The sequence below is a fragment of the Streptopelia decaocto genome (genome assembly GCF_964273445.1).
Source record: "Streptopelia decaocto genome assembly, chromosome: 15".
NCBI lineage: Eukaryota > Metazoa > Chordata > Aves > Columbiformes > Columbidae > Streptopelia > Streptopelia decaocto.
The window spans coordinates 4,418,714-4,440,289 of NC_138670.1; the positions used below are offsets into that span (position 1 = coordinate 4,418,714).

Sequence of the window (21,576 nt, forward strand, 5' to 3'; positions counted from 1 at the left end):
GGCCGCGGGCCGGGGGCTGCGCGGCGCGGCCGCCGTGAATGTGCAGGCGGCGGAGGGCGGTTAGGCGTTCGCGGCGCTCGCAGCGGTGTATTGTGGGAGGCCGCCGCCGCCAGCAGCGAGCACACACAATATGTGGTGGCTCGCAAAAACGGGAGGCAGGAGCCTGGCGGCCAGCCCGCGCCGGTAACCGGCCCCATGTGAGACGGGAGCTCGCCTTTCGCCGCCCGGAGACGATCGGCCGCCGAGCGCGATGTCTTTCCGAGAGATCAAGGCGGGGGAAAAAGCCAAGCACCCTGAAGATCATGTCAAAAAGCAGAGTTCAAGTGAGATTGGGGCTTTTTTTTTTCTCTCCTTTCCTTTTTCCTCCTCCTCCTCTCCTCCTCCCTCTCTGCTTCTTGTCTGGCTGGGGTGGAGGGGGGACCCGGCTGGCAATTCCCCCATTTTAGGGCTCGTTTCGCGGTGGATTTCCTCCCTGCCTGGGTGTGTAGAGCAGGCGGCTCGTTTAAAAAAAAAAAAAAAAAAACAACAAAAACCGAAGAGGTCTTTGTTGAATATTTTTTTTTAACTTTATGGTTTTCTGTGTCTTTTTTTTTTCTTTTTCCCCCTTCCCCCTTCCTCTCTCTCCCCCCCCCCCCGCTCCGTCCAGGTTGGATCAACGGAATGGAGAACAGCACGCAAGCCAGCACTTCTGTCGAGAAAAGAAATCACCATTGGAGAAGTTACAAGTTGATTATTGACCCGGCTCTGAAAAAAGGACAGCACAAACTCTACCGTTACGATGGGCAACATTTCAGCATGCCTGTGAGTGGGGGGGTCGCGGGTTTCCCCCATTGTGTTGTGCCCCCCCCCGCCTCCCTCTTACCGGCGTTTTGGGGGCTGCAGGTCCCTTTGGGTCGTGGTCACTATAGCGCGCGTGTGTGGGAGGGGGGTCTGGGGGACACACACAAAGTTGCTGCCACCTGACACACTGTATTCAACTGTCAGGAGCCCGAGAAGGAGCCCAAACCTGCGGCTTTATTTCTGTGTTTCCAATCTGTGTGCATTTCCCAGCAGTATTGCAATTTGACACGTGTGTGTATGTGTGTGTGTGCGCACTTTCCCCTTCCCTTGAGACAACCTGTGCTTCCTTGGGGTTTATTTTTTCTTTTATTTGTGTCTTAAATTTCAAGCCCTGTTATTGCTGGTTTTGTGCTTTTTCTTCTCCTCCTCCTCCCAGAACTCGGGAATCGCTCCTGTGGATTGTGTCAGGGATCCCAGAATAGGGCGAATATGGACCAAAACTAAGGAGTTGGAGCTGTCTGTCCCCAAATTCAAGGTATTGCCTCGACTTTTGGGTTTAGCTCTGTATTCCTGATTATCCGGGAGTGAAGCTTCAGTTCCGAATAGTTTAATGGGCCGTTTAAACGACAGTCATATTCCTATTAACATTATTATTTGGCAAACCGTTAAATGATAATCCTCTTCTATAAAGATAACGAGAAATCAATGCATCTTTCTAACGAGATCACTTGAAGGTTTTGGAGCTGTGTCTTGGGGGCTTCTCGGGTGGGAGGTGGCGGGGGGGGCTCTCTGCTGACAGAACTGCTCAAAATACATGTTTGTAGCCCAGAAAGGAGCCGGTTTCAATGAATGGCTGCGGCGGCAGAGGCTGCTCAGCTCTGGGGTTCATCCCAGAGCCTTGGAGGCAGTTTTCTTTCCCCAAAGTTTGCGGGATGCTTTAACCCTCTCCCTCCCACGCCATCCTTATGCCCTTCCCCATGCTTGTTAACGATGACAGTTATTTTTATTGCCCCCCACCTTGTGCCCGTTTACAGATTGATGAATTTTACGTGGGGCCAGTGCCTCCCAAGCAGGTCACATTTGCCAAGCTGAACGACAACATCCGTGAAAACTTTTTGACCGACATGTGCAAGAAATACGGCGAAGTGGAAGAGGTGGAGATTCTCTACAACCCCAAGAACAAGAAGCACCTGGGCATTGCCAAAGTGATCTTTGCCACAGTCAAGGGTGCCCGGGAGGCCGTCCAGCACCTTCACAACACCTCCGTCATGGGCAACATCATCCACGTGGAGCTGGATACAAAAGGTGAGGGGGCACATTTTGGCCTCGTGCGTTTGTAGTTTGCAGTGCCCCTGCCTGTCCCTCTCCTGAGATGAGAGCCTGTTGCAGAACGCAAGGGCCCAGCAATTAAAAATATGAAGGGAGTGCTCCTGTCCCCCTGCGAGCGGGTCTGGTTTCTGGGGCCTTTGCAAGTCACGTGGAGCCAAATGTGTTGTCTGTTGCTAGGAGACAGCCCTGTAATTTGCAAAATGCTGCCATCCTGCCGGTCCCCTGCTCTCTGCCCTCCGAGCCCTCCCGTGCTCCCCGTCTCCATGTCCCAGTCTGGCCCCACTCGGCCACCTCCAGGGCTGCTGGACCCACCTGGCTTTTGCAAACTTGGGATTTTTGGGCAAACCTTGGGGATTCCTGGCTCCCAAACATGCGTGTTCTGGCAGCGGGGCTGGGTGCTGTCCTCTGCGTGCCTGGCGTTTCATCGATATTTAGCAGCAAACTGGAGGTTGGCAGCAAAAGAGTGCCCGGGCAGCCCTGGCTGGTGTGTGTGCGAGTGTGTAAGTGTGAGACTGGCTCTTAAAGCGACAGGAGCCCCGAGCCCTGGGGGTAACCGACTCTCAGCCCCAGACCTGAGCCCTGGGGAACCCAATAAAGTTTTTGGAAGTGTGAAAGCATTGCATTTCACCTCTTTGTCTTTTCTCTTTCCTCCAAGCATACTAGTGAAAGGCTTTGCTAAAATTTCCCCAAATTTTAGAAAATATATAGAACTGAGGAGGTGTAGATCAGTTGCCGCTTGTACCTCTTCATTGCAAACATGGCATTTCTAGCTTCAGACTGATGTATTGCACTGTTTCTTGGGAAGAGAACATGGTTAACACCATTTGCTTAAAAGTGCTGTTTTGTGCTGTATTAAAAGGTTTCAACAGTTAGTGCACAACCTATACAGCAGTTGGTGTGCCGCACGTGGTAAGAGGCTATAGTAGGACATTTCTTGACGTTGCTGAACGCTGTTAGAAGAAAAATGACTGTAGCAGTGTAATATTTTCTATTTTGAGCTAAACTTGACCTTACCTATGTATGCTTTGAAATTCTGATATCATTAACTGTTAGGGACAGGCTCCTTCCTCTGCTTGCTTTGAAATTTGAAGGTAAAAATTACACTTAAGAACAAATTAACCATTTGTATATTTAATAATGACGAGCTACAGCAGGCTCGTAAGTGGTGGATGTCTTAATGAGAGGCATTTTAAACAAACTGATTGTGTGACTGTCCTTGTTCTCCTCCGTTTATAAACTACTCTGCGAGTCTTGAACAGACAGCTGTTGAGGAGAGTTAGCTGCGCATCAGGGAAATGAGGGGGTTTTATGCTTCTGTTTCCTGGGAGAAAACGTTGAAGTCTTAGTTTCAAATTGCATTTTTGTTTCGTTTGCCAGCTGTATGCTTCCTATTTTTTTTCCAGAGCTGCATCTCTTTTGTTGTAAAGGAGTAAGACTGTCAGTGTGCTATAATCTGTCAGAATGGAATACAAATGTTATTCCTAAAATAGCGTTAGCAGGTTAGGACATTCTTAAAATATATATTTATGGTTTTCAGTGTTTCTTTCTAGTATTCAGCTTTTCAAGAGAATGAAAGGTTGGTTAACTTGATTTTCATACTCTAGCAAAATAAATATTAGGAGCCAAAGTGTCATTTTATCTGTCTGGCCAGAGCACAGGCCTGGGAATCTGGAACTAAGAAATCCAGTCTCCTCATCTAAGACAGGCTAGTTTAAAGCACCTTCTCTGCCTCAGTTTATCCATCTACAGAATGGACACACTTAACAATTACCTGTCCTTAGAGAAATACCCAGGAATCATTCACATTCATGAACCTCTTTGAAAATGAAATTGTAACTTTTACTGCATTATATTCGGGATCCAGGAAGAATTATGAAACTTTCTAACAATTGCTTTGTATTTATTTAAAGACAAGTTTTAAGGTAAGCTTGACACTTCCGTATCAACAGCATTGTAGTCTTATGGGGGAATGGGGTGTGTTAATATTTCAAGTATAATATTTCAAGCATCTCTTCAAGCCCTTGTCTTGAAGAGATCTATTTTGTCGTGACTTCAGTTGAACTATAACAGTTTACATAGTCAAGGATGTGACTCAAGACTTTGTGAAATGAGATTTGATAAGCAAATAACCTCATCTGCAGCATTTATTCAAGATAAATGAGCCTTTTCCCATATGCAGAGTTGTGCTAAGGGGGGCTTTGCTTTCAAACTGCACTGAGTGATTCACAGGGTTTGGGGTTTGATCCTGTGGGACTTCCTTGGGAAAGTTATCTTGTTTTGGGGGAGTTCTTGCCTGAATTCATTTTCTGGGCTCAGGTGCCGTGTCTGTCCATTTTTCTGTGTATTCTTTATCTTTCAGAGCAAAATTCAGGTAGTTTGAGGGTCTGATTGTATGGCCTTTGAAGCTCATGACAGATTTCTTACAGACTGTGAAATGAGTAGGATTGGCTTTTTGTAGTAATGAAAAATCCAATATATAAGGAACTGGGTCTTTGTAGAATTTAGGAATGAAAAGGCAAAGGCTCAGTAGCAATATATGGGATGGTTTGCTTCTCGGGCTTTTATTCTTCAAAGGGAGCCACTGAGCACACCTTAAACTAGGCGGAGGGGGAAAAAAAAGGTTAGTTGGGGTCTTTTTGGAAAAGTAGCGTTAATGGTTTTGTGCTTGGCATTCCCATGCATTGTGTTTGCATTAACAACAGCCCATTTCTACTAGCAAGGTGTGTTGGGAGAGCTTGCTGAAGTGGCTCTGGGTGTTGGCAGAGGCTTGTCCCTTGGGTGAGAGTTTCACTTCTCAAATCTGCAAGCGATTCGCTTGGCACTTTGGAGAGGAGGGAAACTACTGCTCTCCAGAAAGCATGATAAAGAGCAGAGCTGCCAAGCAGGCTGAGAGGAGGAACAGCAATTCAGAAACCTCCTTGTCTTGGCTGGAGAAGGGAGCGTCTGACTTCATTTGCCCAGCAGATTATTTTAAAATGATCCCTACAAGCCTCAGAGGTGATACCTGTCCCTCTGTTGCATGGATGTGGTGGGCCGGGAGTGGAAGCAGGGCCATGCAGGTGACAAGAATATGTATTTTTACATAAGCTGTGTTCTTTCTGTTTAATCAACTCTTCCATTGTGGTCCGTGCAGGTGAAACCCGCATGCGATTCTATGAACTGCTCGTTAATGGTCTTTACACTCCTCAGACCCTTCCCGTGGGCACCGAACAGGACGTGTCGCCAACTGTGAATGAAACTCTCCAGGTATGTTTGCTTGGCTTTTTTTTTTAAGAATAACTTTCTAGAAATTTCCAAACAAATGCATCATTAACATTAGTGTTTTAACACTTTTAACGTAGCTCCTTTTTTTTTTTGTCCTGCCATAGTTTCAATTCATGTTACTAATTCACATTTAAATATAACTTGCTCATAATTGCCATAGCAAATGTTAACTCTCTGTGAATGCAGTACATATGCCTAATCTGTAGGCTGGTGGTAAGTGCTTTTTGTCTTTCCGAATGAAAAATACCTACAGAACTGACACTATGTGCCCTATTAACATTAGAAATTCCTGCAGTTAAGAGGACTGGATCAGATCTGTCCCTGAGATGAGATTATTCCCTTGAAGTCATGGGGAATGATTTACAATGGTACATTTGGCCTGGTGTCTGCAGTAGGTAATCCTTAGCGTGTATGTTTTTCAGACTTGCTTAGAGGCTAAAAGAGGAGAGGTGTCAAATCTTGAATAGTGGCATCAATTTTTCAGAGTCATAATTAGTCACTGGAATCAGTTGTTAATAAGAGCAGTGGACAGGATTCCTGAGGGCTTCCAGGGGTCCCTTGGTATTTAAGGTACAATTCTCTAAATGGCTTCTTACAGTTACCTGCTCCTCTGTGACCCCACTGGGATGGGGACGAGGGGGAAGCAAATCCTGTTTGTGTGAAGTCGTCAGCGCCCCTGGCTTGTCTAAAAGTAATTTGGCTCCCGATTGTGGCTTAGGACCCCACTTTAAGACATCACACTTGAAAGAGATTGGGCAGAGATTTTATTTTTTTCTTCTCTGCACTCTTACAGCTTCTTAAAATGCCATAATATCATTAGTTCTGTGATCAGATGTTTTCAGGACAGGTAAGAGCTGTACTTTGAATGTGGAAAATCCCACTGATCTGAAAAAAATAAAATTCTTCTCCCACCAACCACCCCAACAGCAACAAGGCAAAACCCCAGTATCCTCTTCACAAAACCATAAAAAGGCTGATTCTTCCTTACATCCCAGCAAGATGTGTTTAAAGGCAGGAGGGTGGCAAGGAATGATTTTGCTGGGAATCTGCTATGAACTGGCTTTTCATTTCTGCTGGTTACAGCACATCTCAAAAAAAAAATGGACAGATTTGTTCTTATTCCTTTTTCAGGGTTAACAACAAAACACTTAATTGATGGTATCCCCCAAAGTAGTCCCTGCTGTGATTATCTTTAAGGTTGTTTCTCGAGATATTGTGTTCACATATTATATTATTATCCTGATTTTTTTTTTCTCAGTTACCACCAAAATTATTGCTTTGTGGGTAACTTTAGCTGTCTGCATCATGTTCTTGTCTCTAGAATCTGCTAACAAGATTGTTTGTTGTTGTAGTTTAGTAAAATACTGACATTTGCTTCCCCCCCATGCAGAACAGCAGGGACCTGACAGTTCCTCCAGCCACGTCCCTGCCTCCAGGCCATATGCAAACTCCACTTAAAAAGAACCTGCATCACACCTACACCAAAGGTGCAGAGATGTGGATTTTAGCAGGAAGCACATGGCTGGTTCCTGACCCTTTCTGTGGGTTTTAGAGCAGTTGAGGGAGAAACTTCCCTGATGTCCATGTGCTCGTGGTCTCTAGGGGTCACACTGAGAGCAAGTCCACGCTGTTGGGTGGGTGGGATGCGTGTGAGTGTAGCAGGCAGGTGAGAGCTCAGCTGGGGTTTGATGGTGCTGGCATGTTACAGACAGGTTGTTTTAAGGGTCTCTTTACGTACCCGTGTTTGGGAGAGCAGCAGCCAGCCTGTAGTCTCACCAGTTAGCTGTCCCGGTTGCTTTTGGGGAGCTGGAGCTCAATCCTGCCTCTCTTGCTGCCATGAGGATTCTCACTGAGCTCTTGCTTTGCATTACAAAAACGGATTGTGGTGCTGGTGATGAGCGTGGCCCCGTCCTGACTCTGCAGAGCCCAGGTGGGAGCAGGGCTGCTCCTAGAGACCCCCTCAATAACTTTTTGTGCCTTTTATACCTATAGCCTTCTCCCTTGTTACGGACAAACTTTTGCTGGAGAGGTTGGTGGGTCAGCTCCCTCCGCTGGACCAACACAAATCCACATTCAAATGTGGGTGTGATACACAGGTTTGATTGCAGGTTGGCAGTTTGTTGATTGGTATGTTTTGCTTTGTTCACAAAAGAAGTTAAATTGATCATTTAATATCTCAGGATTATTTTCATTTTGTTCTTTATTTACAGTTTAGATGAGCCTAACATAGTTGATAGAAATTTAAATTCTTTTAGCTAAAAGTGACGTGCAAGTCTCCTGTTCACCTGGTGCTCCTGGTGTAGCTTATAAGAAATACTCATGTATCTGCTTTCTTCCTCCTTCTCTTATAGACAAGTTACTCTTTGCTTGCTTTTTTCTTTTTAAATCAAAGGGAACTGTTCATAATGGATAATAGTTTGTGTTTTCAGGGATGCTGTAACCAATTTTTTTGCCATGGAAATCAATGCAAACTCGTGGATACTCAACTCTTCTGAAAACCAAATTTATTACACATATATATTTCAAAAATTATGTATTTAGATGCTTTTCTCTTTTCTGTTTGTATAGTTGACAGATTCCCTGAAGCGCCTGAAAGACATTAACCTTTCTTCTGCGGGATCGTCTGTTACCCCAAACAGTAGCACGCCGTTTTCCCATGACACAGCCTATTCCAGCTGTCGGCAAGATACCCCCAACTCGTACAGCCAATTTACCCCGCAGTCCCAAGGAACGCCTCACACGCCACGCTTAGGGACGCCGTTTTCCCAGGATTCCACCTATTCTAGTCGTCAGACAACACCCGTGTACCATTTTGGGCAAGACAGCGCGTACAAAGCCAGGAGACACGAAACAAAATTTACAGATGCCTACAACCGCCGCCCGGGACATCACTATGTTCATAACTCGGCAGGTGTTTACCGAGGGCCGGAGCATCAGTTTAGTACGTACAAATCCCATCAGCAGGAGCCAGTTCAGTTCTCTCACACTCCTCCCCTGAGCCACTCTAGTTCTTCGAGCTACAAATCTGCCTTCTCTCCCTACCAAGCACCAGCTGTGTTTCCCCAATCCGATGAGCAGCAGTTTCCCCAAACTTCCAGGGAACCAGAGTACCGAAGACCTGCGCCACCTCCCGCTGAGATGGTTGTGGAAAGCAGCGCTGCCACGAACGTTGATTTTGTCCCGGTGAAGGAGAAACAGGAGGAGCCTCCGCCCTTGCCCGATTCGAACTCTGCTCCTGAACCGAGCACAGCATCCTTCTCTCAGACTCCAGAGAGGAGCGAGACCCCTGGCACCCCCACCATGGAGTCAGAAATGCAGCATAACAGTTTAGACTCAAGGATTGAGATGCTCTTAAAAGAGCAGAGAACAAAGTTACCCTTTCTTAACGAGCATGACTCGGATAACGAAATCCGAATGGAAGGTAGCCCTATTTCCTCTTCTTCTTCCCAGCTCTCTCCCATCCCAATGTACGGTTCGAACTCTCAGCCTGGTTACAGAGCTCAGACACCTTCCTCGCGTCCTTCCAGCACCGGCTTGGAGGACATTAGCCCGACGCCGTTACCTGACTCTGACGATGACGAGCCCATCCCTGGGACGGCTTCTCTGAGTCAGAATTCACGGGGGACGTCGGAGGCCAGCATGATTCCCATTGATCAGCTGAGCAGGACCTCCAAAATTGAGACCTCGGAGGCTAAAGAAATGGTGCCTGGTGACCAGACTCCAACATCAGAAAAAATGGACGAGGTAAGTGAGCTGGAACTGAATTATGAAGCTCCACGTGTATCCCCAGTCGCTCTTTAGTGTCGTTGGAGCGCAGGGTGTCTGGTGGCTTTTTCTTTTACTGAAGGCAGCTGGAAATGGGTTAGATGTGACACAAAGTGATGGTCTTAATCAACTTGCCTGTCTCCAGCTTTCCTTGTTTATAATAGCAGCCTGCTGCAATTTATAGCTTCAGGAGAGCTCAAGGACTGCACAAGCCACGGAAGTTTGGCCACTGCTCATGGTGTGTGAATGTCCCGAGTGTCGACAGACACTTAAGCCTCTAGAGGAGTTAATCGAGCACTTTCTGCCATTGCTTTGGTCCCTGAATGTGGGTGTGTACGTGTGCACACACTTGCTTAACGGGGCTTTCATGTTACGCCGGAGTATTGAATGTATACTTTGTTTGATAGCTCTCCAGCTATTTATGCCATCTGGTTTGAATGGGAGACAGTTGCTGGGTTTTAATAGTCACTTTGCTCAGTTGAAAGGGGGAGGTAGTTGGCTGGTGCTCCACTGAGTCTTCCAGCACCAGAGCAGAGTTTGCTGCCTCTGCTGGGGCAGTTGTGGCTTGAAGGGACGGCGAGAACTTAACACCATGGAATGGTGCCAGCAGACACAGAAATTACGTTGTGTGGTGTGTCTGTTTGGGAGGTCTGTTGCAACAAATGTGAGTATTGCTGCAGTGAACGTGTCGGTCCTATTCTGCTGTGTCAAGGAACGGTCAAAATACAGAGGGCTGGTCTTGTGTAAATGTCCCGAGTGTGGTAGATCGATTGAATTTATTCTTGGAAGTTTGCTGGGGTTAAGCTGGTAGAGCGGATTTCCCTCTGGTAGTTCACAGTTGTGAGGTTTTCACCCGAGAAGCGGCTGCATTTCAGGAGGGGGAGCTGCTCCTAGAGGAATAGGCTTTGCAGAGTGCTCGACTAGAGGAAAAGCAAAAGCACTGCAGCAATAACACAGTGCAGGTCTCTGTGCTAAATAGAAAAAAAAATGTAACTGTACTGGGTATTTTATTGTTTTACATGCCTTTCCAAACCTGCTTGTCCTTGCAGTTGCCAGTTTAGCCTTTGAAACAATTCAGCTGCCTGAAGTCTCATTCATCATCTGGGCTGGCCCAGGCTCCCCTTTTGGGAGGCAAGTCCCTGGCCGGTGGGACCTGATGATGTATTAATTAGGAATGGAGTTCTGATTCCTTGTGCTCGGTCTGGCAGGCTTAAGAGGGGATACTATTAGTTTGTCTGAAAAAATGAAGGCATTGCTTATCTCTGTGCCATTCTGGGCTTGTATCTGCTGTCCTCAACTCTCATGCCAGTGGGTTGCAGCCAATTCTGAGCGTGTTTAGGAAGATGGACAAATACCAGCGTGGTATGTGGGGTCAAGCACTTTCTGTAGCTGAGATCAGTGCTGGGGAACTGGCTGGAATGTTGGATTTGTGGGTTGTGATGTGGGGCAGCAGCGTGCTGACATTGAAGCCCATGTTAAGTCTTTGTCTCCTCTTAATGAGATGCTGGTGTCAGAAGTTTGTGTAGATGGTTCTGTGATAGAAAATGACACAAATGCCTTCATCCTCTGCAGAAGTCAGGAGGGTGGTAGCAGGGTCTCCATGCGAGACATTGTTGCCTGAATTGTCTCCTCTCCTCCCAAAAAGTTTGATGTTTGTTGTTGGAGCTGTTTATTCAACCCTTCTCTTGGTTACAAATTACACTAAGCTATTCTGGCATGTTTGAGAAGTTGCCTGTGCCTTTCATGGCTCCTTCCGATGCACAAAAAACGATCTCCATGTGTTTTTGCTTCCTTCCCCCATCCTTCTCCTCCCTCAGTTTTTTGCTTTAGAAAAAGACTCTCCTGGCTTCCCTCTCTGCTGAAGGAGCAGAGCTGAACAGTGACTTAACATAGGCTGAAATTCGAGCTGCAGCTTTCGAACCGAGTTAGAGAGGGGCATTGAGTCTGTCTGAGGGCTGGAAAGCTGAACCTCTGGCTTCAGCCTATTGTGATACCACTATTCAACTCTCAGTCCTTCAGAGAATCCTCCAGCAAAACAGAGGGAAGGCAGCCCCAAATATTTCTTGTGACTGTGTGGTGTGGGGAGCAGAGCAGAGATTATATGTTAGCATAGGGAGGGCTCATTAAGTATCATAAGGAAGCAATAAAGGGCAGAGAGTTTGAACTTGTTATTTACTTCATATTTGGCTCTTCAAGGGTCGGAGCAGCCCCAGGCCCGTTCTCTTTGGGCGAGTGCTCTAGCTGGAAAAATCTCAGCATTCATAAGGATGCCAGCAAAGTTGCAGGGAAGTTTTTCCTGAAACGATAGGTGCTTTTCAAGGACCTACTCCTGTTTCCCATCAAAACAAGCACGAATTTTATCAGTGATTACTAATACGGTAACATTTGTTCTATAGGTGAAGCACTGTCAAATCGTCAGGCAAGTTAACCACCCCAGACTTGCCGTAAGTAAAGGAGGTACAGCCAAGCCCCAGCAATTGCTCTGATTTATCATGCAAGACCCCGGAATTTGATTTCAAGATCTGGTATGATGCTCCTAAGCCAGAGCTTGGCAGGGAGTTTGGGTGTGGGAGAGGAAGGGCTGTGCATCTATCTGCAACACCTAACTCCAACTAATCTCAGAGCAGTGATTATGGTCTGCAGAGAAAGTCCTGCTAAGCTTAGCCAAGGGATGAGCGCTGAGAGGTGGAACAGAGCGGGATGTGGGCAGTACGAGGTAAGAGGAGAAAAGAGATGCTTTACAAACAGCACAACCTGCCAGCCAGGAAGACAAGGCAGAGAGGGCTTTTTCAAGAAGCTAGAAGATGGCAAGGAAAGAAGACAGCCAACTTTCGTTATTTTAGGAAAATTTTGTGAGCGTATCAATGTACAGACTTTCCTTCCTATGTTCCTGAGAGATAACAAAGAAATTGTAAGAATTGCTTTTTCACAGGATCTGTGCTGTTTCAGAGGTGCAAAAGTTAAGTAAGTACAGTTTGACTTTTTGACATCCCATTTGAGCCAGGTCTTGGTTTTGCTTGGCTTGTTACAGGAAGAGGCGCTGCCTGGGGAGGGTGACAGGATTATAACAAGTCACTTTCCTGTATATTGATGATGCCTTTTGTGTTTCACCTTATGAACATATTAGTTTGTGTGTGTCGCCAGTGTGTAATAGGAAGACCATGTGACTGACAATGGTATTTTCCCAGATTTGTAAGCACAAAAGTACTTTTTAATTGAGGGATCAAAAGACTCCTGTCTTCCTGGTAATTTAGCTAAGCACCGCGTCACTATGGTGGGAGGTGGGCCTTAAAAATGCCAAAGATAATCAGAAAAATAAAGATCGTGAAACATGAATGAGGTGAGAGCAGTTCTCTTGGTGCTTGCTGTGAATTTTAGCAAATGGTTTGGGGAGCAAACTGTAAGGTGCACAGTGCACAGCAGCCTTAGAGACCCCGAAAGCCACTGCTGTCGCCAGCACCCCTCAGTGCCTCACTCGGCGGTTGTGGATGTTTTAATGCTGTGCTGGATGCCTCACACAGGACAGCACTGACATCCCTGTGGCAAAGCTGTGTGTCTGCACCAGATCCCCTGGCAGTTACCCGGGGAGAATGTCTGAGCTGCGCTTACACATAGATGAGGTGAGTCAGGCTCAGCCCTCCAGTGAGCTCTGCTCGAGTCCCTGAGGTTACATCTGGGCTGAATTTGCACTCTGCATTGAAGTCTCTTTGGGTTCTTGTGTGGTCACAGCTAGAACTGGAAGAAATTTATTTGGAAGTGTCACATTGTCCCTCCAGAGCCTTAGCAGGATGCGATGACATTCTCCACAAAACACTGCGTCGTGCTTTGTGCTGTTCCACGCTGCTGCACCCCCATCCAGACCGGGCTGTGTTTCAGTAGCTGGTAAATGACTCCTCTTTCCTACAGAGCCAAGTGAAACGTTTAGCTGAGTTTGTCAGGAGTGTCCGTGAGAGAAAACAATGCCCCAGTGCCGTGCAGGCAGCGAGAGGACCTGCAGGGGGTTTCTCTGCCAGCAGCACCTGCAGCGGTTGCCCCAGGAGCAGTCGATGTCCCTTGGAGCTGTGCAGGAGTAGGTTGTTGTTTGTCAGCAGAAGGATGATGTCCCCTGTACCCTGCACCATCCAGGGTCAGAGGCAGCACCGTGTTCCCGGGACATTAACAGTGGGTTAGATGGAGACTCCTAAAGATGAACCCAAACACACTCTACTAAGGGATGTTTCTGGGCTGGAGGTTGCAGAAGTGATTTATTCAAGGTAAATGTACATTAAGGTTGAGAAAGTAGAGTCTTAAGAGCCAGGAAATTTGATACCTTGGTTTCCACAGTAACTGTGCAAGAGCCCTTATGCCCATAAGTAGCTGTTATGTATGTATAATATATATGGGTACACCTGGGAACCAATTTACAGCTGGAGTGGGACTCATCATTTCTGGAGGGAGATGGGGGGAGTAGACGTGTGGAATGGTTGCTCTGAATGTATTTTTTTAATTGAAAGGAGAAAAACCTGAGAGCTGTGATTTATGCTGAGTCTCGTAAACACTTTTTCAAATTTTCCTGCCTCCTGAGCTCTTACGAATGTGATCATGCCTGACAGAACTGGTTCCTAATGGAAACTCAAAAAAGAGGTATATGTTATGACCATGAATTTCCAGAAATACAGCCAGCCAATGCCCAGGCAGCAAGGATTTGGATGACTGCTGTGGTTTTACATGTGAATTACACCAGCCATGCTCAACCTGTGAAATGAAAATGAGAGCAAGCTGCTTAAACTGTGGGGTCAGTTCTGCCCTCCCTGACCCACGCACAACAGCAGTGAGAAGCCACAGGTACTTCAGGGCATCTTGTGGAGTTTAAGCTTGTTCAGAAAAGAAAGGCAGCACGTAAATCCCTCAGAAAGTGATTTAAATATGACACTGCACTGCGCCCTTTTGAGACCTCTGAGATGTGTTCAGCCTCCGTGCCCAGGGGAGCGAGTGAGCTGGGGCAGGACTGCAGCCCCATGTCTGCCTGAGGATGCTCGGGGCTGAGGGTCAGTGCCCGGATAACCTGGCCAAGGTGAGGATGTCTTGGCTCCCGAAGCAGTTTTTTTCTGAGCTGATACTGGAAGACCACAGGCAGGGACTGCTTCCTTGTACATCTGATTAATTTACCACGTGACAACCTGCTACTCCCACAAAAATTTATACGGAGTAGAGAAGTCTCTTCTTGTTTGCTAAGTTGAATTTGACATTTGACTTTCTGTATTTGTCTCCAGTTTGATTCTTGGAGTCCTTGCAGAACTGGTGGTTAGCAATGCAGAGGCCTTGACCAGCCAAATCTGCTCAATGTAAGAAGCAGTGAGAGGTAATAAGCCCAGTCTCAGTTTTTGCAGTCACTTTTTCAGAGCAGAATTGTGTAGGATTCACCTGGTGCACCCCTTCAGGTGTGTTTGCTCATGGAGGGAACAAAACCAAAAGGAGAAATATTTGCCTGTTTATGTTCTGGGTTTTTTGGACACCTGACAACTTCAGTAGAATTGAGGGAACATGTCTCTTGTTGATAACAGAGCTAGAAATGGTGAAATGCTCTGGAGTGTAACTGAAAAATAGAAAGCAGGCTGTGGTTGGGAGGCTGAGTGGTTCTTTCACTCTCTCATACCAGGCCAAGACTTTGAGGCTTTTGCATTTTGCATACCTGATAGAAATGACATTGCCGTCCCTTTTTATAAATCACTGTTGCTGATTATACTCTTGCCAGCAGCTCAGTTCATTCTCTGCTTTGCCACCAGTGACTTTCTGTAAATTTTCAGTTCCTCGTGGACTGGATATATATGATTATTAAGTTTCTTGTTAATAGGTAGAGGGCTGCCTATTTTGTGTTTATGTAATCTATAGATGCTCCGCTGCTCTGGGAACTTAGATCCAAATGGCAATGTTTGACTATAGCACATAGCTTATGGCGGAATAGCATTTTCAAGTCTGAGCTCTGCAGACCATTTACAGTTAGAGAGCCCTTGGCATCTTCCCTTTTGCTGCTTATAGAGTTCTTCCTATTCTTTTCAACACTCGGGTTTTAGCAGTGACAGTGTTGAATGTTCAGATGTGAAGCCTCGCATTGAAGTGACACGTTTTCCTCGCGGTTTCTCCAACCCATTATCATTCTAGTTGCATTTCTCATCTGATGGCTGTGAAGAGTGACCAAGGGAATGCAGACAAGTTACTGGATGGCAGCCTGTGTTGCAACATGCAGTGACACTGGGAAAATGTGCCAGCGTGTTAGGTAATCAGTAGAAATATTGAGAAAATAATTGCTGTTAACATATTGTGCTGGCAGCCGCCAGAACAGCACTAATTTCTGGGTCTGATCTTGAAGAAGATGGAGCAGCCGCTGTGTTCTATATGTGTCTGTGTCTGACACACAGCAGTGAGCAGACAAGCGCTTATTCAAATTTCTTCTGGCTGTTGCCTTTCCTGGAGTCCCCTAAATAGATACAGTTCATCAGTAAAACTTGTTTTTTTTTCTCCGTCTGAATCAATTTTGAGTCCCATGACTTTGCCACCTCCCTTCTATTAATTTTTTTCAGTTTGGGGTACATGTTTGTACCCAGTGAAGATGGGGCAAAACTCAAAACGAAACCCGTGAGTTCGTTAACTCTGCACAGCACGTACCTGCCCACGAGTGCTCCTTTGACCCAGACACGTTACTGCTGTCTCAGGCTTCATCGTGAAAGTGCAGTGCTTGCTTTTGGAAATGCCCATTCATCACAAAAAACCCCCGCATTGCTCAGACTTTTCTTCTCCTAAAACCAAAGCATTTTTTTAAAAGCTCTTTAAAAATGTTTTTTATTTGCTTAGCGCTAAAATAAAGCCAGCGGCTGCTTTCATAAGGTTCCAGCGGTGCAGAAAGGCCTGATGCGGTCAAGGTGCATATAAAATAGCATGACGGCAAATTGGAGTTTCTAATTTCTCCCCGGGTTGGAGTAGGTTGGCTCCTCGGGGCGTTGCAAAAGCGTCGCTGGAGGAGCAGTTTGAGTAAAGGAAGTTGTTCGCGGCTTGGGCTTCGGCAATCGCTCTTTGCATAGAGGGCACTGCGAGCGCTGCGCGGCGAGGAAACGAAACTGCTGCTCCAACTCGGAGCTGGCAGCACTTCTTACGCTTCGGAGGTTTGGTTGCAAAAGGGTCAGGCAGCTGTAGCAGAACTTCCAGTCTTCACTTGTTGGGACTCGGCTGTTTCAACTCGGGCGCTTTTTAGCGGCGTTTGGATTTGCTGGCTGCTCCGAGCGTGTGTGTTTTGTGAAGAATGTATTTCTGTGGAGTTGATAACCGGGTACTAAGTGCAGTTTATCTCGCACCTTTGACCAGCTCGCCTGTGTTTTCCCAATATCTCTCTTCGCGTATCAGCAGGTCAGGGAGATAGTTGGGAAAAAAAGCTCTGGAAATGGTGAGGAGAGGAAGAAGAGGAGTAGCAGAGGTCCTGCCAGAGTCCAGTCCTTCTCTTTGCTCCTTGCCTGCACCTTGCAGCGTTCAGGATGGGATGTCCCCGGGCTCGCCACGATGCCGTGGAGCCTGAGGAGGAGGCTGCGGATGGTGCAGGTTGGGTGATGTGAAGGAAGGACTGGGTTTTGTTTTTCCTGGGCTTGAAACAGCCCTTCACCAGCCTGGTCAAGGAATCGGATGTCTTTTGTAGATGGTGTAGAGTGAGTGTCACTTTCTTATACCCATTTTTGTCCAAAAAGAGCTGTGTTTCACAGTGAGCAGTGGAGTTTTGTGCTGATGTCCAAGCAGTGTGTCCTCCTCCCGCTGTGTGGGATTAACACGCATTGTGCATGTTGGGGAGACGTTCGTTCTGGAGCCTGGGGAGCGATTGCTGAAGGTGGTGGCTTCTTTCCAGGTTTCCCTTCTCTCAAAGGAACTTGTTACTTCTCGTGCCTCATGTGTCCCAGGCAAAGCAAAACACATATTTCAGGTGATAGCGGCGCTGGAAGCAGGAGGTGAGAGTGCACAGGCCAGGTTTAATGTTGGTTCAGAGCTCTGGGGACAGTTTTCCAATCCAGCCCTTGTTGCTGAGCGGTTGCCAAATGTGGTGTTTTGGTCAGCAGATGTGGCCGAGAGTTTCCAGTGCCAATAATTGAAAAACTGTCTTTGAAGGACACAGATAAATGTGAACAACTGTTATCATGGTGCTGCAAGCATTTTGCTATTGTCCAGGAAAAACTTTACTCAGAAAATATGAAAATCCGTATTACTGCTTAAAATCCTTCAAATTACAGTAAAACATAAAGGGCAGTCTACCAGTTGAATAGATACCATGGAGATGTATGCAAAACGATGCATTTTGACAAGAGAACCTCTGAATTATTTGTGTGGATGTGCTTTCAGTGTCCAAGCTGAAGAAAACCTGAGCTTTAGCTAGTACCGTGCCTTTAAAAAAATCAACTCATGGTAGTCTCTGGACTTCTAAGTTGGGATGGCGATTGTGTTGGACTAGATTCTACTATAAGTGAGTCTGAGGCTAAGTGTACGGTCTGAGTAAGAAGGATGACTGTTGGACCCTTGTTATGACCCAGGTTTTGCAGTGGTTTTACTATTTTATCCGAGCGCTGGTATCAGGAGTATTGCACAGTGTAACCCTGTTCGGTGAGGCACAACCTTAGTGTCACATCCAGTGAGATGTATTGATTGTGCGATGTGGAAAAGGTGCTGAGGCTAAACTGTCCTAAGTAAGAAAACTATTATTTGCAAACCACCGAGCCAGCTGTTCCTGCACAACTGCTTGAAAAAGAAAACAAACACCAAACCCTGTGCCTTACAGCTGGTGCCCTGAATCAGTGAGCAGCGCATGGAGCAGCGTCCCGTTGCAAGGAGGCGCACAGATGAATTCTGCTCTAGGTGGAAAGTGTTGCCATGTGTTTGTTTTAAACCTCCTGCTCGCTAATTAGGAGACAGGTGGGGAAATCAGCATACTTTACCTCTTGCCTTTTTTTTTTTGGAATATTTTATGCCTGCACAAATGGTAGTGGGAATGCAGCCCAGCTGTGGGGTATTTTCCACTCTGGTAATTTAGAGCAGTTGCAGTTACACGATTTATTTTGCATATAGAGGGTATAGTTCAATAGCAAAATTTTGGTATCTTCTAGAAGGCCATGAGAAATGTAACGTCCTGCACAGAGATCATCTTTGTTAAGGGATCCGTCAGCAGTTGGCAGCCACAAGGGTTGTGTTTCCATCACCCGAGAGAAGTGGTACGGGGGAGAAAATGTTGCCTTTTCCTCCCTGAGCAGGTTTTGGAGAGGGACAACCTGAAGGGTTTTCTGGCTGGATATTGCTTTAGGCTTTGTCTTAGAATAAGGGAGATTTTTAATGTTTTAATAAATGTGTTGGGTACCTCAGCGGATGTGCTTGATTCTCTCCTCTCTGACTGCACGTGGTTAAATCACAGTACGGCAAGAAAGGAAAATCTAAGCAGGAAATAAAGAAGTGAAAAATTCAAGATGCCTCCAGAGAGAAGATCCATAAGAGAAGAGAAAATTCACCAAAGAGGAACTGTTTCTTGCCGGCCTCACCCTGACTTTTGAGGACGAACATCTCTACTCAGCCTCTTCAGCTGCTCGAAATGGGCTCCTGGGAGTGAAGCGTCTCCTGCGGTCTCGCTGGCTTTTAATGCGTCTGCAGCACCTTGTTGGGAAGGACTTGTTAACTCGTGTTGTAATGCTCAGCAGGTGAGCGGAGCCTGCTGAGCTCGTTAGGGTGCCGGTCCTGGTTTGTGGTCTGTGCTGCAGAGGATTTGCAGTCTGGCCACAGCCAGCGCGAGGGGAGACTTTGTCTCGTGAGCCTCTCGTTCCCCAGGGCTGTTCTCTGCTGCCACGTCCCAGCGGGTCTGGAGCACTGGCACTGCCTGCACTGGGCTTCGTCCAAAGGGGTTCTAAATGCTTTTTGTCAAGATTGTGGGGACTGGTTGAACCCTCTTGTCTGCAGCAGTTTTGTTGGGAATTTCAGAAACGCAGCAGACGTCTTATTGTCCTGTCCTGGGAGGATGGCCAGTGGCTGACTCCAGAACATAAGGCCACCAGTTTTCTTGTTTGAAACCATACTGTGTTGCTACTGTGACTGCAGTCAAGATGATAACAAGGTCCTAAAGACCTTTTTAACAGTGTGTTCCCTCTTTCATACTTCCTTGTTTCTTTTCAAATAGCTGGTACTGGGATAGAAGAAGAGCTGCGGGGAAGAGAGTCATGCTAAGTCCCTGTGACCTCCCAGGCCAGTAGTGGAGGGCTCATGAAATCTCAGCAAAAGTGTTCAGGAAAGATAAAGGTTCATAGAAAAATCAGAACTTTAACTCTTTCCCCTTGCTTGTTCCACACCTTTTGCAGAATAAAAGCTGCGCTTGTTTGGAAAGGTCTGTTCTGTGCTACCTCCATCAGCTGTGAGCTACAGGCTCCTGGGTTTTCTTGCAGGTGCCAAAAACAGTTGGGCCTCTTTGCTTCCCAGGTCAGAGCTGCACCCTAGAAATTCAGGGCAAGAACAGCCCCGGTCTTGGAGAGCAGAGGGAGAAGCCAGGCTCATCGTTTGGGACGCCTCTCCAGAAGGAAGGCAAGTGTCTCAACTTCTGCCTCAGGACACACTTAATGGCACCTGGGTCTGAGAGCAGATGGCAGCCAGCAGAAGAGCTTTAAAAGATGATGCCGATGGATGATCTGACAAAAACTCTTTTGCCCGTTGTCCTTCAAGGCCACCATTCCTCCGTTTCTGCCCTCTTTTCTGAGGAGTCTCGGTGTTGCACAGGCTGCGTCGTGGATGTCCAGGCCTTGCAAATGAAACTGCTGTTGCTACTAATGCTGGAAATGCAGAGAGCACTGAGCAGAGCATTGAAAATGCTGCCATAACAGTAATAGCCATGGTTTCAGATACTCAAGGGTATAGTAGTAATACGTAAAAGGGAAAGAATATCAAATTGGCCTAGTTCTGCTGATTAGAACTTGTTTAAATACAGTCTGTGTACAACCTATTCTTCAATAGGCTGATACTAGCTGGGAAGCTAGATGGTTTTCCAAGCTTATCTGCTTTCTTATCACCCTGTTGGTAGTAAGATCTGAATTCATGGCTCCGTTTGACCTAAGGCTTAAGTACGAGGGTAAGCTCAGGGGATGGCACGGCAGCTCCCGCCTGGCACTGGACTGTAAGGTATCTGTGTACTCTGCACGCTCAGTTATTGCACTTTTTTTTTAAACTTATAGGTGGACTCTGACCTAATGTTGCCATTTCCTTTCTTTGATTGTAATGTACCTTCTGCTCTCTAGAAATGTGAGTGCATTTTTGCACACCAGTGTGAAGGACAAAACAGAGCATTTCAGAATCATTTGGGAAATGAGTTCTTCTTGCACTGTCTGATTTCTCCTAAATTCCTTGCTTTTCTTGTCCATCTTTAGAGGGGGAGATGCTGTCTTAAACTCCGCATCTTTTGTGTGTGGACAAACCTTATAATAAAATCTGCTGATAATAGCGGAGATGGCAGAAAATGATAGAGAAGCCTTATTGCATGCTTACCACTGACTTTCTCTTTATCACAGAGACTGTTTAGTTCTGTTGGATTTGGCTGGTTTGTTCCCAGGACTCTGCATCACTGAACCTGGTGTCTGAAAAGGGCTTTACCTGGGGAAAGCCAGTCTGGCTGTATGAAAGTCTTTGGGAGAAGCAGAGAACATTCCCTGACTAATTTATCTGTAGGGGGTATTTTCTTGCCACTCTACCATCCTTTTATGCATGACTTAGCTTCCCAGACGACTAAAGCCTTTGAAGTTAGATTGCAAATAGCTCTTCAGCTATCCCTTCCCCCAGTCTAAAATAGGGAAACCAGAACAACCATCGCCATGGAAAGAGCCTGCCTTGTTACATAGCTCCCCAATGTTAACACCCCTCTCTTTTCCTCCCTTTTCCCTACCTCCCATTCCCCCCATAAAGAAACCCTTTTTTCCCCCCCTTAATAAGATCTACTTAAGACTTGAGCGAAAAAGCCATGGTCGCATGAAATGGTAAATCCAATTTTAGGGTGTTTCGTATGTGATGAAAAACACCGTGGCCGCATGACGCAGCCTCTGAATTGGCACACATTCGCCCTGCCAGTTCGGATTTGTTCACATAATGCAGAAGGGGCGACTGTCCGGGCTGGCGTCGCATCGGGGCACACACGGGCTGCCCGGGCTGGGGGCCAGTGACTCCCCGTCTCGTACTCTCACTGTAGTTTGTGATCTGCCCAGTTGCATGATCATGTTTGTCTTGGCTCAAATCTGCGCACTCCAGGGGATCTGGGAGCTTCTAGTGTTGGCGTTGATGAGCGTGGACCCGAAGGACGTCGTGCGGCCTGCGCTCTTGTACAGCTGTCCCTGCACACTCCAAAGGGTCTCTTATGTGTGCTGGAAGCCCAGGGGCAATCTCTGCCTTCTCCAAATACCCCTTCTTTGGTGA

The 21,576-nt window shown here is 46.7% G+C and overlaps 1 protein-coding gene across 2 annotated transcripts in view; it reads left to right on the forward strand.

The window, feature by feature from the left end:
- The first annotated feature begins 86 nt into the window (after positions 1-86).
- The window catches only part of SETD1B (SET domain containing 1B, histone lysine methyltransferase), a 42,354-nt gene continuing 20,864 nt past the window's right edge, over positions 87-21,576 (forward strand). The window contains exons 1-6 of one of the 2 annotated variants that reach the window (XM_082066677.1): positions 87-323; positions 647-801; positions 1,217-1,315; positions 1,815-2,085; positions 5,243-5,355; positions 7,942-9,117. In XM_082066677.1, coding sequence (XP_081922803.1) covers positions 251-323; positions 647-801; positions 1,217-1,315; positions 1,815-2,085; positions 5,243-5,355; positions 7,942-9,117 — 1,887 coding nt within the window. In that variant the 5' untranslated portion in view covers positions 87-250. The remainder of the gene's footprint in view (positions 324-646; positions 802-1,216; positions 1,316-1,814; positions 2,086-5,242; positions 5,356-7,941; positions 9,118-21,576) is intronic. The other variant, XM_082066678.1, reaches the window with a different exon arrangement.